The 18,436-nt window shown below is 39.7% G+C and overlaps 1 protein-coding gene across 1 annotated transcript in view; it reads right to left on the bottom strand.

The window, feature by feature from the left end:
• Positions 1-18,436, bottom strand: part of LOC149152884 (protein DAMAGED DNA-BINDING 2-like) — a 156,284-nt gene that overhangs the window by 47,867 nt on the left and 89,981 nt on the right. The window contains exons 4-7 of the mRNA XM_089440683.1: positions 14,233-14,355; positions 13,933-14,021; positions 13,670-13,790; positions 13,465-13,556 (exon numbers count right to left, since the gene is read on the bottom strand). Of these exons, the coding sequence (XP_089296809.1) occupies positions 13,465-13,556; positions 13,670-13,790; positions 13,933-14,021; positions 14,233-14,355 (425 nt within the window). The remainder of the gene's footprint in view (positions 1-13,464; positions 13,557-13,669; positions 13,791-13,932; positions 14,022-14,232; positions 14,356-18,436) is intronic.

The raw sequence follows: 18,436 nt of genomic DNA, 5'->3' as shown, positions 1-18,436 counted from the left end.
AACCATAGTGTTGAACCAATAGTCATATCATCCTTCTTTTCATCAGAAAGTGATCATCCAGTTTACATTTGGCTTTTCTTCATACAACTACCTCTTCCAATTCATGTTTCTTTCAAGATCTTCCATCCAATCACATGAGTGCTAGTTGTAGGTGATATCTACAACTTTCTCTTTGGTAGCCTTGTTTCAACCCAACGAGATGTTTCCAAAAATAGAAATGAACATCAAATCAAAGTTACCTTTTGTGATGGCCTTTCATCATGACATTTGCTTCTTGCAACATCAACATTTTGTACATTCATAAACACATCTCCAAGACATTCAATGTCAAGGGCCTCCTTCCTTTACAGACTCTATCAAGGTCATCATACCTTCTCTATGGAGATGTCATAGTTAATTCTTCTCGAATGTTGATCACTTATCTTATCTTACGTGACAATAGTTGCATCCTTCAGGAACTCTTCTTCATTTCTTCACATATTGATTTCCCTAGAAATTTCCATACATAGTTCCTTCATCTTGTTAACCACCTCATATTCCATATAAGGTCATATTATGTTGATTTCATATTATCAATATTGTGAACTAGTTCAAGTCATATGCCTTCATGCATCTTTCTAAAGGAAGAGATCCTTCTTCTTCGATCATGCTCATGAGATAGAGCATTCAACCATGTTATCAGCAACTATATGATGGCATGACTTAATCTATCAAATATATATACATACCTATTTTCTCCTTTTGGTCATCTAGACTTCCTTCGGCGGCTTTCTTTCCTTGCTTTAAGGTACTTCACCCATCTTGACATGTGGCACTCCTTCGTCACCATACCATCATCCTTCTAAATGATGGATCCCAAGTGAGACGCTTCTTCCAAGTACAGGTGAACCTTCTAATGGAGATTCCAATGGATGATCTTGATTATCCTGATCTTGCAAATGTTGCTTCCTAATGATGATGTATGATAATTTCTTTATTTTCTATTATGCTAGATGACATTCTCCAATCATATAGAATGCTACTTTAGTTATCTTTATATGCTTCCAATGGAGATGCCATGAGCTACTTTCTTTTCATCATGATGACAGCTACAATCTTTCTACTTCAGTCATACTTCCATGCTTTTATGATGATGTCATCTCTATTTCAGCTCTAAAGCATTCTTGTAATGCTTCCTATCATGATAGCTATCTTTTACAAAACTAAAAAGAACTAAGTGAAGGAGATTATATCAGTGATAGTAGAGATCTTTCACTTCCTCCTCCTTTGATTTCTTCTTTTCAGTCTCTTCTACTTCTTTGGTGACATGGGCTTCATTTCCTTCCTTTCTCTTTTTGTTGTCCTTCTTGAGTTTAGGACAATCTCTCTTGAAATGCTCATATTCCTGACATCCATAGCATTGGATCTTTGACATATTGATCTTCTTCTTTTTCTGAGGGCCAGACTTTCCAAACTTTCCTTTTCTCCTAGCCATGGCAACAAATGTTTGGACTTGTTCATTTGATCCCACATCACTTTTTACCTTCAACCTAGTTTCTTCAATCTTACATAATGACCAAAGTTCACTGAATGGGGTGGCTTCCTTCTTTCCACAGATGCTTCATACAAAGTTGCCCCATTCATCGGGCAGTGCATTAAGCACAACGGTGGTCATTGCTTTGTCGGAAATTATTTCCCCTAACTCTTGTAGTTGGTCTTTTATTTGTGACACCCTCATAAGAGATGAGGCTATCCATTCTTCCTTTGATACATTCATCTTGCATAACTTAGTTCTCAAAGATTTAACTTCTCTTGCAGTGCTTACAAAGAACAATTCTACCAACTTATCATAGATTTCTTTTGATTTCTCCGACTTTGCCGCATAAGGGATGAGGGAATCCTTGATTGATTCTAAAAGGATTCTTTGAGCCCTTATTTCCCCTTTCATATACTTCGATAGAGCTTGAGCTTCTTCTTGTGGTGGTTTGACAATTGGACCCTTAACATGTCCAATAACTTCATTCTCTACGAGGATCAAATCTGTCCTCTTCTTCCATGCAAGAAAATTTGATGACCCAACCAATTTATTGCTTTCCTTGCAGAATAAAGTCATTTTGATAGTAGATTCAGACATAGATTTAAAGGTACTTACTTTTCAAGTGAAGGTGCTTCTTTGATGATGATATCTTCAACTTGATGTCTTTCTTGGTTTTGATGATATTTAATGACGATTGCTTCCTTGAAGATGACAATGCTTCCTCTTCTAGAGATGCCTTTCTTCAAATTTGAGATGCGATCCTTTCTTCAAATTTGAGATGTGATCCTTCCTTCAAAGAGAGGGCAATCACCTTGATTTCTTTGATGATAATGGCAATGCTTCTTCTAGTTTCCTTGGGATGTAGAAGTGTAGAATATGGAAACTTCAATATGCTTCTAATGTGTAGTCCTTCTTGAAAGTAGATTCTTCGTGGTCTTCTTCTTGATGTTGCTTCTAGATGGTATGATCCTTGTGATGAGATGAGTAGTTTTCCTTTATGCTCCCTAGATCCTTCTTGATGGTTTGATGTCCTCTTTGATGTCTTGACTTTCTTGATATTCCTTTTGATGGTCCTTCTTCAAGATGCCTTTCCTTCTCTTGTCACCTTAGCTCTGATACCATGTTGAGAAAAGGCAGCTAGATTAGGTGATTTCTCTTACTTTGATAATTGTTTGTGATGTATTCTTACTTAACTTGATTAGCTTCTTCTTTCAGTTGATTATAATTAGTGTTCTTATCATCAAACAACTACCAAACAATAAAGAACAACAAGACAAGAGGACACAAGATATAGGTTTATCATTCAGGGCCAAAACCTCTCCTCCTTAGAAGAAAACCCACAATAACTCTTCTCTTCTTATAGAACTTTAAATGTTGAATTCCAAGACCTAAGACCCTTGTCAAAGTCCCCTCCAAGACCAAGTCAATCCTTCCTCCTTGATGAGCTTTTCCTTCTAGCTGCTTCTGCAACTTCAACCCCCAGCGGCTTCTCCTGCAACTTCAACCCCCCGGCTACTTCTTCTGCAGAAAGCCTAGATGACATGTGAAGGACAATAATGATGAATTTGCTTCCTTTCCTTCTTTGCTTGGATAGTCTTCTCCTTCTTGACTACTCGGCTTGTAAACTTAGTCTTTTTCAAACATGATTTCGGTCTTGTTAATTTTAGATAACAATGGTATGTTCTATGCTTAAGAGCAATTTACTTCAATTTTTCTTATTAGCCCAATATCAATTTCCAGATTAACAATCACATTAACATGATAGTAAATGCAGATAGAACATAAATAAAAAACAGAAGACAAGCCAAGACAAGAGGACACAGTATTTGGCGGATGCCAGGGAAAAACCCCAATGTGGGGAAACCCTTTGATCAAGTCTTCTTATTATTCTTCAAAAGTTCAGCAGAGAGAGAGAGTACAATATACAAAATTCACTTACCCAAACACAGTCAAATCTGTCCAGTCAAACTGCACTCAACAGGATGCCCCAACCAGAAAGCCAACGTTGGTCAAATCAACAGAATTACTCCAAATCATCTTGGTCAAACTCAGTCAATTCGACCTCCAAAGACAATCCAAATCAACCTAAAAGAGTCCTGAAGAAATCGATCAAACTTGGTCAACGCACAGTCAAACCTGCGATCAAACTTGTTGCGGTCAACGTTGGTCAAACAGCACAAAAAATCTCGATTTCTGTGCGAAAGAATGTGGCCTGCCCAAACAGAAATATTTCCACAAAAATCGCAATCAAAGAAGGTCAAATGCTGCCCGATCAACGCTGGTCAAACCTTCTGCAACTTGGTCAACGCAGAAATCAAAAAACCCTAGTCAAACTTTTGCATGTGTGGAGGAGAAGAAGGTTACCTGAAGTTTGTACAACCCAATCAGATGAGGAGAGAGAGAGATATGTGTGAAATGATGAATGTCCAAATGAGGTAGACGCTCCTATTTATATGCAACATTGAGGGTGAAGAGACATGACTTTCAGGCTTCTGAGCCTACATTAGATTGTTGGCCGACCTTGACAATTTGTCCATAGAAAAAATAAATTCATAATTCCATTTATACATGTCAAAATGAGATGATCTTTAAATCAATCCTACACCTCTCAGAAAGTGGAATCCAACAAAAATATCATCTCCATCATGAGTTGTCCAAGGTGAAGTTTGGCCCTAGTTGCCAAATTTAACACTCCCTCTCAACTAGAGAGAACTCCACCTACCAAACCATCTAACAATTTGTACCATCCATGTCATCCCTGCTCTGCTCTGTGGAACTATGAAGAAATAATGAAGAAGAAATTATCGGGAGTGTATCATACCACTCTCCACTGACCCGTAGTTAATCTCCATTGATCCCAAATCAATATCAAACATCCTAGCATAGGGAGTACGGTAATACACGATGCATCCATTAGTAGTACTATGGTTCCTATCCTCATTTCCCAACTCATTGGCCAGATGAGACGTACTTCCCATGAGTCTCGGACTGCATGGGTAGGATGTATCAGCAGGAGAAGGTGAACCACTCATCCTGCTCATATGCCATAGGAGAAGGTGAACCACTCATCCTATGCATATATCAACCATCATGGGGTATCACAGGGGAAGGTGAACCACTCACCCTGTACACAGCGCACCACTAGGGGAAGGTGAACCACTCACCCTATGGTCGCTCATCGCTCCAAGAAGTACCCCAAGCCCCCCGAAGCTCCCAGAGCTCAACATCCAACTCAAACGAAACCCTCATAAGAGGGTCTCTCTACGACTCCAAGTCGTTCATGGAAGGTTAATAACTTGACCTTCCCCAAGGGCTTCGTAAGAATATCTGCGACCTGATCATCAGTGCCAATGTGACGAAGCCTTATTGCTCCCTGTTGTACCATATCCCAGATAAAGTGGTACCTGATATCAATATGCTTGGAGCGGTCATGAAACACGGGATTCTCATAAAGACGAATCCCACTTTGGTTGTCACAAAAGATCACAGTGGTATCCAGCACATGTCCAAACAGCTCACTAAAGAGCTTCCTTAACCAAACAGCTTCACAGGAGGCCATACTAGTAGCAATATATTTGGCCTCAACAGTGCTCAAAGCAAGCGATTTTTGCTTCCTGCTCATACAAGATATCGAAGCAAAACCGAGTGAGACGCAACATCCCGATGTGCTCTTACGATCCACCACACTACCAACCCAATCAGCATTAGGAATAACCATAGAGCCTCACATCCTCGGCAATGTATCTCAATCCATAGTTGATTGTGCCCCGAAGATATCTCAGAAGATCCTTGGCAACAATCTAATGTATGTGATGAGGCTCGACCATAAACTAACTCAATGTATTCACTGCAAAGCATATGTCCAAACAGGAATTCACTAAGAACATCGAGGCCCCCACGAGTTGACAATACTCAGAAGGATTTCCCGAATCGGGCCTAGCAGCACTTTCGCATAACTTCTTGAAGTTAAGTTCCATCGGAGTAGTCACAAACTTGCAATCCACCATCCCAAATCTTTCAAGTAGCTTCAAAATGTACTTTCCTTAGGAAAGGAAAATCTCACCTGGCTTTTGCCAGACCTCCAGCCCTAGTTAATAATGCATCAGTCCTAGGCCCTTCATCTCGAACTCAAAAGCCAACTCCCTCTTGCATTGATGAATGAGAAGGTCTACACCTGTCAAAAAGAGATCGTCTACATATCGAACCAAGATGAGAGGTCTATCATTCTCAACCTTAAAGTAAAGGTTTGAATCAACTTCACTTCTTGTAAATCCCAGCTTCATCAGATAGTTGTCGATCCTCTCATACCAAGCCCGGGGAGCTTGCTTCAACCCATAGAGGGCTTTCTTCAACCTGCATACATGTGTCTTACGATTTTGAACTTCGAACCCCTCGAGATGTTCTACATAGACTTCCTCCTTAATTGAACCATGCAAGAAGGCAGTTTTGACATCTATCTGGTGTAGGTTCCATCCTTGCGAGGTAGCAAGGGCTATAATTGAACGAATGGTGGTATATCAGGCAACTAGTGCAAATATCTCATCGTAGTCCACACCTTCCTTTTGAGAGAAGCCTTGAGCAACAAACCTGGCCTTGAACTTTTCAGCACTTCCATCAGCGCCATGCTTGATCTTGTAGAGCCATTTCAAGGTGACAACAGATTTGTCCTTGGGTCTAGGGACCACATCCCAGACATCATTCTTCATAATCGACTCATACTCTTCGAATGTGCAAGGCTCAGTTTGAACAATGGTGCTCATGGCAGTTAAGTACCCTTGGTATCTATTCGGCTTCTTACTTTCACGAAATGTCCCCCTTGGTGCAATATGTCTCTCGGCATCTTCGAGGGTTTCCCTAAGCCATGAGGGTCTCCTTTTTGAGGAGGAGGGCTCATGAGGAGGCAGATCAAAGGGATCCATTGGTCCTTCAACATCGAGCATCGGCTCATCCTGCGGTTCTCCCTGCTTTCCTGCATCTGCTTCTTTGTCCTTTCTTGGAATAGGAAGGTTACTAATCTTCCCAAAAGCAACATCTTCATCAAAGCTGACATCATGACTTATCTCCACTTCTCTTTGACCAGGCACATAGACTCTATACGCCTTAGAAGTTTCATTGTAGCCCACAAATGTTCCTTTCTTCCTAGATGCATCCAATTTCCTTCTCTTTTCTTTCGGCACATGACAATACACAGGGCAACGAAAAATTCTAAAGTGAGAAACATCAGGTTTCTTACCGGTGAAAACTTCTTCGGGAGTTTTGGAGCCCAATGCTTGATGAGGGCATCTATATTTGAACATGCACGGCAATGTTGGCAGCTTTTGCCCATAGGAACTTCGGAAAGCTTTGATCATGTAGCATGGCATGAGTGGCTTCTATAATGGAACGATTCTTCCTTTCGGCAACACCATTTTGTTCAGGAGTATATGCGGTAGTAGTCTCCTTCTTAATGCTAGCTTCTCTACGATAGTCATTGAACTCATTTGATTCATATTTGGTTCCATTATCGGTCCTCAATATTTTGATCTTCTTCCCTATTTGATTTTCAACCAAGGCTTTGAAAGAACAGAACCATGTGAACATTTCGTCCTTCTTCTTCAAGAAATAAATCCAAGTTTTGCGAGAGAAGTCATCCACAAAGATAGCATAATATAAATATCCTCCCAAAGATGTCACAGGCAACATACCAGATAGATCAAAATGAACCAATTGCAAAATGTCGGTAGTCTTGCTATCACTTGAGGGGAATGGTCCTCTTGTATGTTTTCCTTCGGCACATCCCTGACAAACACCTTCATGTTCTACTTTAAATTTGGGCATACCTGTCACCATCTTCCTCACATCGGGTAGAGCCTTATAATGTAGATGAGCAAACCTCCGGTGCCATAATTCGGATTGAAGTGATGTGTCACAAGACATAGCTCCCAATGGAATTCCTCCAACTTGATATAGGCTATCAACCTTGAATCCAAGAGTAAATGCTTCTTTGAAATTTATTTCCCAAACATGTACCTTTCCATCAATAAAAAGCCACCTTGAATCCTTTGTCTTCCATTGCCAAGATAGATACCAGGTCCTTCTTTAGATCGGGTACATATAGTACTTCTTGTAGATGGATGGTGTTACCCTTATTCAATTGAAGAGTAAAATTCCCAACTCCTTTCATGGGATAGGTGGCATTGTCTCTAAGAATGATTTTCAAATTTGTATCCTTTTCTGTCAGATTTGAAAGAGCTTCCTTATACCCAGTAAAGTGCCTTGAGGCACCACTATCAATCAACCAATTTCCCAAGGTATCCAGAGGAGAGGCAGTAGAGAGGGCAGATATAAGATAAAATTATTTTTGTTCATTATCTACAACATTAGATTCATCATACCTGGAGTTTCTTGATCTTTTGGGAGGTCGACCATTTCCATGTTGAATAGTAGGAGCATTCCTTTTTCCTTTGTTGTTGAATCTGTCATTCCTTTCATTGTTGTTTCCCCTGAAATTGTTGTGGTTATTGCTGTCATCACCCAAGGTGTATCCCTTCTATTAGGACACTCCCTAGCATAGTGGCCAAACATGTTACAAATGAAGCATTTTCCCTTCCTTCCATCTTTGAATCCCGGTCTTCCTTGACATTGCTTCTTTGAACCTACATTGTTCTTCTTTTTAGCAAGAGCAGAGAATGTAGTAGGTTCATTTCTATTTGAAGGCATGTCTCTCTCCATCATCCTTGTCTCTTCTTGAGTACATCTAGTCAACAATTCATCAAAACTTGGAATCAGGTCATTGTCGAGGATAGTAGTGTTGAACACATGCCATTCATGAGGGAGACCTCCAAGGGCAATGAGAGTGAGCTCCCTATCAACAATAACTTCTCCAATTGAAAAAAGATCATTTTTTATCTCGGTAATCCTCATGAAGTAGGATTGGATATCTTCAACTCTTCCCTATTTTTATGTCCTTCAACTTGTTTTTGAGAAAGAGGACTTGGTTTGCATTGCTAACCTTGAACATGCCAACCAACCTGTCATACATCTCCTTAGATGTGTTCAAATCGGAGATGTATGCAACCAAATTCTTGTTAATAGAATCCCTGATGATCTTCTTTGCTTTGACTTCACCTTTCTTGTACTTTGTCTTAGTGGCAGCAATCTTTCCTACACATAGATCATAACATCTAGCTCTTTCAAAGTCAAATCAAGAGACATGTTCCATGCATGATAATCAGACTTATCATTGAGTTTGTCATCAGATTTGAAGTAAGATGTGGAGGCCATTGAATCTTGCCCTTGTCCAACAAATCTCAGTGATTGCTCTTTTCACTCTTGCTTGGGCTTTGTCTTCACCTCAGCTCTGATACCATGTTAATTTTAGATAACAATGGTATGTTCTATGCTTAAAAGCAATTTACTTCAATTTTTCTTATTAGCCCAATATCAATTTCCAAATTAGCAATCACATTGACGTGATAGTAAATGCAGATAGAACATAAATAAAAAGCAGAAGACAAGAGGACACAATATTTGGCAGATGCCAAGGAAAAACCCCAATGTGGGGAAACCCTTTGATCAAGTCTTCTTATTATTCTTCAAAAGTTCAACAGAGAGAGAGAGTACAATATACAAAATTCACTTGCCCAAACACAGTCAAATCTGTCCAGTCAAACTGCAGTGAATGGGATGCCTTAACCAAAAAGTCAACGCAAGTCAAATCAGCAGAATTACTCCTCCAAATCAGCTCGGTCAAACCCAGTTAATTCAACCTCCAAAGACTCTCCAAATCAACCCAAAACAGTGTTGAAGAAATTGGTCAAACTTGGTCAATGCACAGTCAAACCTACAGTTAACGATGGCAAACAACACAGAAAATCTCGGTTTCTATGCCAAAGAATGTGGCTTGCCCAAACAAAAATATTCCCACAAAAATCATAGTCAAACAAGGTCAAACATTGCTCGGTCAACGCTAGTCAAACCTACTGCAACTTGGTCAACGCAAAATTAGAAAACCCTAGTCAAACTTTCGCATGTTTAGAGGAGAAGAAGGTTGCATGAAGTTTGTACGACCCAATCAAATGAGGGGCGAGAGAGAGAGAGATATGTATGAGATGATGAATGTCTAAATGAGGTAGATGCTCCTTCTATTTATATGCAACGTTGAGGGCGAAGAGACGTGACTTTTGGGCTTCTTAGCCTACATTAGATTGCTCACTGGCCTTAACAATTTGTCCATAGAAGAAATAAATTCATAATTCCATTTATAAATGTCAGAATGAGATGATCTTTAGATCAATCCTACACCTCTCGAAAAGAGGAATCCAACAAAAATATCATCTCCATCATATGAGTTGTCCAAGGTGGAGTTTGGCCCTAGTTGCCAAATTTAACAGGTCTCCTAAGGTAGCTGCAATTTCGCTCTTACTGTTGCAATTGCTGCCCTAGTTTTTTCGCAAGTGTGAGGTGTAGATGACCCAAAAACAATCTTCTAAGACTTCGCTTTCCTTCCTTGGTTTCTTCTTCCCTTCGCTAGGTATTCTATGCTCTTCTTGTGCTTCCACAAGTTGCTTGTCTTCCTTTTCAAGTGAGGTCGAGGTCTTCCTTATATATAGGTCTTTCTCTAGGTTGAATCTCTGCCTGTAGGCCGACTTGTCCACTCATAAAGGCTGACTTGTTCTTTTGATGATGACAAGGTCTTGGAGGGTCTATTTGACACTTTTGACTTTACATAAATTTTCTTTACAAGATGTAACATGCCCAAAAGGGTCTTCCATACATGACAATGACTCAATTGACTTGTAGACTCAATGACAAGCCCTAGAAGCACTCAATGGGTGCTTGACCTATAAATAAATTTTCCTTGAGCATGAAACCCATGCCTCAAGAATGACAATAATAAATTTATTTTTCTCTTTACATCAAATACATAAAATCATGATTACATATGTCATTATGAAGATTGAACCTATGTAAATTTTAGGTATGTTCTATGTTGATAGCAAATTTACTTCAATTTTCCATATTAACTCAATATCAATTCCAGATTAGCAATCACATTTAGCATGATAGTAAAATGCAGATAGAACATAAACATAAATCGCAGAAAACAAGCCAAGACAAAAGGGCACAAGATGTGGAGCCGACCAAGGACAAATCCCAATGTGGGGAAACCCTTGATCAATTCTTCTTATATGTTCTTCAATAGTTCAGCAGAGAGAGAGATAGTACATATACATCAGAAGTCAACCTTTTGACTTATCTAAATAAGAGCAGAGATCTTCTCTAAGAAGATAGCATATGAAGTAGCTGATCTGAGCTGAGTTGAAGGCATACTGCTTCCACTGATCCAAGGTGACTCCATCACCATGCTGCACCTCACTGTGTTGCACCCAATCATCATGCTGGACCTCATTACCATGCTGCACACATCATACTGCTGCACCTTATCATCATGCTGCACCTCCCTGTACTGCATCATCATGTTGTACCTTATCATCATGCTGCACCTCCCTGTGCTGCATCATCAAGCTGTACCTTACTATGCCCATCATGCTGCATCTCATTGCAGCATTCATTATCACTGTGCTGCACACATCATGCTACACTACACTTCATCAATATGCCCATCATCATGCAGCAACATTCAACATCATGCTGCACCTTATTGCAATGCTGTCACATCTTATCATGCACTACATTAGTTCACTGTTAGGAGATTCTCTATTTGCTGCATTGGATGGCATTCTAACAGCAGATAGGGCAGCCTTCATCATGGACTGGTTGGGGCATCAAGACAGTCCTATCTAACAGCCCTCCTAAACAAAACACTGCTGTCATTTATGTTTGCATGCTGTTGTTTGCTGCAGACCTGGTTAGGGCACTTACGCAGCCCTAAACATACTCCACAGTTAACAAACCAACCTCATAAGGACTGCGGCCCATCTTGGAAGACTTCCTCCCATGCCACGCTACCTTCTTAGGGCACTGTCCATCCTTGACAGCCCTCACGCAGTCCCTAACTGTGTGCTATGGCCTGTGGCCTAGCACAACAGCCTTCCTGTAGCTTCTGCCTCCACAAAATGTGACCAAGCAATCTCAAAACAATAGCGTACTGCCCTACTAAGACTCGGCCTAGTAGCCTGCTCTCTCAGCCCTTGAAACAGCAAGATTCCAGCCCTCAAACAATCTGCACTTGCCTCAGCTTCGGCCTCCTGTAGCAGACTTCGGACCCTTGCTTCCATGCTGTCCAAGACCCCTCTCTTCCTGCGGCCTAGAACAGCGTTAAGGTCCTCTTCTTGACTGCATTTAGGGCTATGTTAGGGCTTCTCCATGGGGCAGCATTAAGGCTTCTTGAGGCTGAGATAAGGGCTGTCCTCCATGACAGCGTAGAGCTTTCCCATCTCCTAAGATAGCGTAGAGCCTTCTCCATTAGGGCAGCGTTGACTCTTAGGATCTCTCCTCCCACCAAAAACCCAAAGACAAGTGGAGAGGAAGAGATCACAAGAAGAGTGTGTGTCTAAATGACTTTCAAGGCACCTCTATTTATACTAAAACGTTGAGCATAAGTGGGGGCAATTTGGTTGCTGGCCGACCTTGACGAATTGTCCCATAACACAAATAAATTCATATCTCCATGAATACTTATCGGAATCGGATGATCTTTAGATCAATCCTACACCTCTCGATGAGAGGAATCCAAGAAAAATATCAGCTGCCATAAATAAAATGACTAACATGGAGTTTGGCCCTAGTTGCCAATTTTAACAGCTTAGTTACATATTTCAACACTTTTAGCACTAGTGCACCTACATCTGTCTCTATTTTGGTTCAATGGAACATGACAATAAAATTTATACAGTTGAAATGCCTCCAAGCCACATTCAAATCTGAATTCCCTTGGATGGTAGACTTCAGTAGACTAAAGATTGGAATGAATGCTCTCTACTTCTACCCTTTTTTCTCGTCACTTAACCTACATGAGGTCTTATCAAGATCAATAAGCATGAAGAAGATAACATGTAGGGACTATTCCAAAGCAGTGCTTGTCTAAAATGTTTATGCACCATTCCTTTCCATTTTAGGATGCTTTCTCAAATATTTCAATGCATTTCAGCAATTTATCATGGGTGTTCGTGAAATTAATCAATGCACATTGCTCTGAGACACTAACATTACAGGACTTGAAAGAACATAGCAACCTTTGACAATTATACTAACTTCAGAAGAAACTGATTGATAAAGGACAATGTCTGTATGGTAGAAAGTCTCTCAGGGGTTAAATATATCAGGGACTGCTCCTAAAACTCTGCAAAAAAAAAAAAACAAGGCACTATTGCAGAATTATCAAACCAATGTGCAATCCCAATTGGATTCCAACATGCAAGGTCATCCAGCTATTCTGCAAAATCAAAAAAATAAACACCACATCTAGCTAATGCTAAACCAAATCTAAAATTGAATATAGAAACCTCACCCATCTTTCCTTCCTCCCTCTGACCTTTCAAAAAAAAAATTCTCAAGCTATTGCAGTTAAGAGTCAGTTATGGTCTTTTCCATGTACACCGAATCAAGATTATTTTGGTCAATGTTTCAAGCCATACCAGTGTGGCTCATCATCAAGTCTAACAGATGTACCTCCCTTTAACCTTTCAATTTTATTGTCTTTGACGGCGATGTTATCCCTTAGTTAAAAAGCTTTCTAGCCCCTTTTTCTACAATGTGAAACTTCAGCTTTCAGATTTTTTTGTTAAGATATCTTATGGAACCCTGGTTATGACTTTTCCATGTATAAATTACAACATGTGCCAATTTATTTGGCCTCCCTGGTTGTTAAATTTAGAAAGAAATAGAAACAGAAATTCGACCCCTAAAGAAAAGTGAAATTACAGTAAAGCACAGTATACCATTAAAACTGCACCCTAACTTGAACAATGAAATGTTGCAACGGCGAAGTAAAACTGTTCTCTTACTGGTAAAGAATCCCAAAGTTATCCGCAACCAGCAAAAGATCTTTCTCTGAATTGATATCCATGCCATATAGCATTCTCCATGTTGCCGGTCCCTGGTCACAAGGAACAGACAACAATTTATAAGAGGTGCAGTGATGGGATTCACAAGCATATAAAACTGAAGACTTCATCGAGGTGAAAATAAACCATCGTGCAGATGCATTACATTCCATCCATCGGGATTGATGTCCATCAGGAGGATTGGAACTCCCGTCTCAATATCAGTGCAGCTGAGTGTTCCATCAGATCCTGATGTGTATATATATCCATCCTTCACGGGGTGAAATCTGAAACCACAGAAGTTATTTGTTATGGAATTCTGTAAGTCAAAAAAGCCAATATTTCCACTCGATTTTAATTTCCCTAACCATAAGTAAGAACGGAAGAAATACATAAAGAACAAATACAGTGGCAACCTAAGAAACTTACTTCATACTATTCAGAATGCAGGAATGTACTGTATCATAAACTGTCTTCTCTGTCACTTTCTCATAGTCCCAGATACCAATTTGACCTTTCTTTTGACCCCAAAAAAACCTAGATGATCAGCTTAAAAATAACTGCTAGCAATAGAAGTAAAAATGCAATCCATACAAAATCAACTCAAAGTGAATATTTCAAGAGTCCCAATCAACAATCTAATCAAGACCACTGACGAAAAACATAGTGAATTCCACATTTGAAAAGAATTAGAATTCAGACATTGCTTAGCTATGATCTTATAAATACCTTATCTCCTGACATGAGAATATTGTTCCTAGTAGGGTGAAATTCTAAGCAAGTTATACGTCTACTGTGTAACTTGATGATTGCAGAGTCAACCTGGTTGGGAATAACGTAAGTTGGCTTGATCTGCAACATGTGAAAATAAACATGCATTAGCATACAGTAATATAAAACGCTAAGTCAATCTCGAACATTTCCTTTAAAAATAGTCACTTAAATTGCGTAACTGCAATCTACACAAGCTGTGTATAGGAAGTTTTGCCATAAGTAAGCTACATTTGCTGCCAGAGGTTCCGGTTCTCTGGGATTTTAACAGAACACATCGAATGACTTTAGGATGAGCTTTTGCATAAATTTCATGGATCTTGGGCATTTTCCTGTTGACCAGACTTGTATAGCGAAAAATAAATTGAAAACTGAAGTCTGAAGCTCTCCAGGAAGAGCCTTAAACATATTTTTCAGGCCACAGGCAGATGGGATCAACAAAAGGATGGAAAAACAATGGCTAAAAACTCAAAACTAAGCATTTAAAAAGAAAAACTTTTTATTGCACATACATCCGGAAGCCAAATAATGTCTGTTGGGCTGTGGTTTATTATTAAATGATTGAGACAGGGCATCACCACAATAATGAACTAGGTTCAAACCTCAAACATGGGCAGACATAGAACCCTGATCATGTATATGAGCTGGCCAAGTTTGATGGCCCCTACGTTAATGTGGGCTTTACTGCAAAAATGCAGAGTTGGGGTTCATAGATCCCCGTGGATCAAAGAGGCATTTACCAGAAAGAATTTAAAAAAAAAAAGACCAATGGAGAAGTTACATAACTGTTTCTGGAATCCATCATTGATTTCTTGATGGAAGTTGATGGGAGTATGGAAGAGAGTACCAGGGTAAGGTTGTCATAGAAGGATTATCTTACCAAGAGGTGGCTAAACTTGATGAGGCTTTTACTCCAGTGGTTGAAGGATTGTTTCAACTTTCAGGAAGAGGGAGCTGCCATGGATGTGTGGATGCATGCACCACCAGTTTTTAGTTTAGTGTAGATTTCAGTTCATTATTTGATAGATTTGATATATTTGTCTTGGTTCTTTATGCAAATGAGTTCATTATTACAGGAATTCTCAAATGGTGCATAATGCGGTGTGAAAACATTTTGGAACGGTGAAGATGGCATGCAGGAGAAGGGAGGTTGGCAGATAACTGATGCAGTGCTCTGTGTAAAAAAAGGTTTTTACCATGAATATTCTGAATAGAGTTCATATTAGAGAAGGATGTATTGATCTAAGATTCTAAAGTCACGTTTCTTCAGTTTGTTGATGATCCGCCGTTTGATCAAGCCCTAGCAAAGGGGAGATTGTGGATGCAGGGGGAGTATTTTGTGTTTGGCAGAGTACACTTTCCTCTGTAAGAGGGAGTGTTGGGTCACTTGGACTTTTAGTAACTCTGAATGAGTCCAACAGAGCATGGCAGCAGCAAGCAGAGAAGATCTGGGTGTGTGTAGAGAAAGCATGGTGGCAGGAACTCTAACAGAGATTGTGTACAACAGTCCATACAATAGCCTCAATGGCATTAGAATTACACTTGCAGGTATAGGCACATAAAGGGCACAATAAACAGGTTTAGTGAGGGCACAATAGACTAAGTTTTAGACCAATGCTTAGTTGAGGCTGAATTCTTGCTAAAGTCATGCATGCATCACCTTCAGTTAGGTCTAGTTTATTGCGATTTCTAATTTAGTAACTCCCAGCTTCTAGTTTTAGTTCAGTTCAGGACTTTTCCCAATTAGAGAGAAGTCACTGATCCTCTAAGTTTAAGAAGCGTCAAGAAAGTTACATTAGAAAAAAAGAGCCAATGGAGAAGGATGGCCCCCAACTCTACCAGATCCATGGCTGATTTCTCTGATGGTGATTTGTTGATTATCATCAAACTCCACTAAACACTACTAAAAGCTGTCAGGCTAAACGCTGAAATTAGGCTTGTCAATAAAACAGGCACATATAAAACGGAGTCTGTCACTCACGAACATCATCTAAAAGCATCTGGGAAAGATATGAAGCCAATCCCTCCAAGGGATACATGGCATCATCACCCAGCTGCACAACCATTCCTCCATCTTGCTCTTGAAACCTACTAGAGATCTTACTAGCATAAGTCATATGTCTCAAAGCCCCACTATCCACATACCATCCAGCTCCTAAAATTGAGTGCATGGAAACACCAAACACCATGGCAAAGTGAGTATCTAGCTTGGGAGTGAAATCATCTACACTGGAAGCATCTTCATCAAGGTTGCACGAAACTGGGAAACGGGTACGAGTTTCCGAAACGGGAAGCGATACGAAACGCGACCTCCCCAAATTTTGGAAACGGGGAAACGCGAATATATATATATATATATATATATATATATATATATATATATATATATATATATATATATATATATATATATATATATATATATTAGGACATTTAAGAAATATGTGCAATCATAAAGCATATATGATACATTCTAATTTATTACATTATGATAAAATTGTCAATTGTCAATGCATAAACTATAAGTATCTAAATTTACATCACATTTACTCATGAATAATCACATAAAGACAATAGAAATATCCAAAATCAGCCACGAGAAATTTCTAATTTTTTGTCTCGTGCTTGATTGGGAGTTTCCTCCTACATAGTCGAATGACCTTAGTGCTCTTGATTAAATACAAGTTTCATACCCTAGTACCCTACATTCTCTTGATTATTGGGAGTCTCCCCTGCATAGAGGGCTTTGTTCTCTCGATTAAATACAAGTTCCATACCCTAGTACATGATAAAATCCAATGGAAACATTGCAATCCCCCCAATCCTGAAATCCTGAAAAACAGATAAGTCTGCTGGATTTTGAGTGAGATCTAAAATTCTACTTTCTCCATATGAAATCCAATGAGGGCGAAACCACTCTCAAACATCCTGAGTCATTTCATGGTAATGTTAAAAATTTAAGTAAAAGGATGAAAATGAAAAATAAAGGAGAATATCACTTTTACTTTAAGAATTTAACATTACCATGAACTGCATATCAACACTAGGCAAAAGTTCACTTTTATAACTTTAGACAGGCATCTGGAAGCAACCAAAAGTCACTAGGCTAACGTAAGAATAGATTAGAAAACAAATAAAAAAAAACACAAATGCTGAAACGTGGGTCATTCGGCCCTGAAACGCGTTTCAGTCCATACTGGCCACGTTTCAATTTTGTGAAACGTGGCAGTACGGAAACGCGTTTCAGCGTTTCGTACTCGTTTCTGTACGGAAACGCCCTCCTACCCCACGTTTCCTGCAACATAGATCTTCATTCTTTGCAAACTCTAGTTGTTGCTTACCCTTTCCCTTTTTCCAATTAAGACACTAAGGCATAGTGATCGTGTTTGTTGCACCTGAAGCACTCGATATGACGCAAGTGCACTTGATATGGCATCGTCACCCAGCTGCGCAAGCATTCCTCCATCTTGCTCTTGAAACCTACTAGAGATCCTACTAGCATAAGTCATATGTCTCAAAGCTCCATTATCCCACATACCATCCAGCTCCTAAAATTGTGTACATGGAAAGACCGAACACCATGGCAAAGTGGGTATCTAGCTTGGGAGTGAAATCACTACACTAGAAGCATCTTCATTCCTTGCAAACTCTAGTTATTGCTTAACCTTTCCCTTTTTCCAATTAAGACACTAAGGCATAGTGATCGTGTTTGTTGCACCTGAAGCACTCGATCTGACTCAAGTCTTTCTTCCCTTGACATGAAGAATCCGACTCTTCCTCCTTGCCCCTTTAACCCCTCTAAGTTCCTCATTTCCTACTTCCTCTCTTCACATTCCTAATGAGGACTATGTCTAATACACATCCTTGACCTTTAACTAGTTAAGACTTACTCTAGTCTCATCTCCAACACTGAGGCATAGTGATCGTGTTTGTTGCACCTGAAGCACTCGATCTGACTCAAGTCTTTCTTCCCTTGACATGAAGAATCCGACTCTTCCTCCTTGCCCCTTTAACCCCTCTAAGTTCCTCATTTCCTACTTCCTCTCTTCACATTCCTAATGAGGACTATGTCTAATACACATCCTTGACCTTTAACTAGTTAAGACTTACTCTAGTCTCATCTCCTCTCCAATGAAAGCATCCCACAACTTCTCAAAGTCAG

The sequence above is a fragment of the Pinus tabuliformis genome, chromosome 9, assembly GCF_031772625.1.
Source record: "Pinus tabuliformis cultivar Carrire ecotype Pingquan chromosome 9, CPIR1, whole genome shotgun sequence".
In the NCBI taxonomy this organism is placed as follows: domain Eukaryota; kingdom Viridiplantae; phylum Streptophyta; class Pinopsida; order Pinales; family Pinaceae; genus Pinus; species Pinus tabuliformis.
Note: the sequence above shows the minus strand (reverse complement) of the source record. Positions and strands in the feature narration are given on the sequence as shown.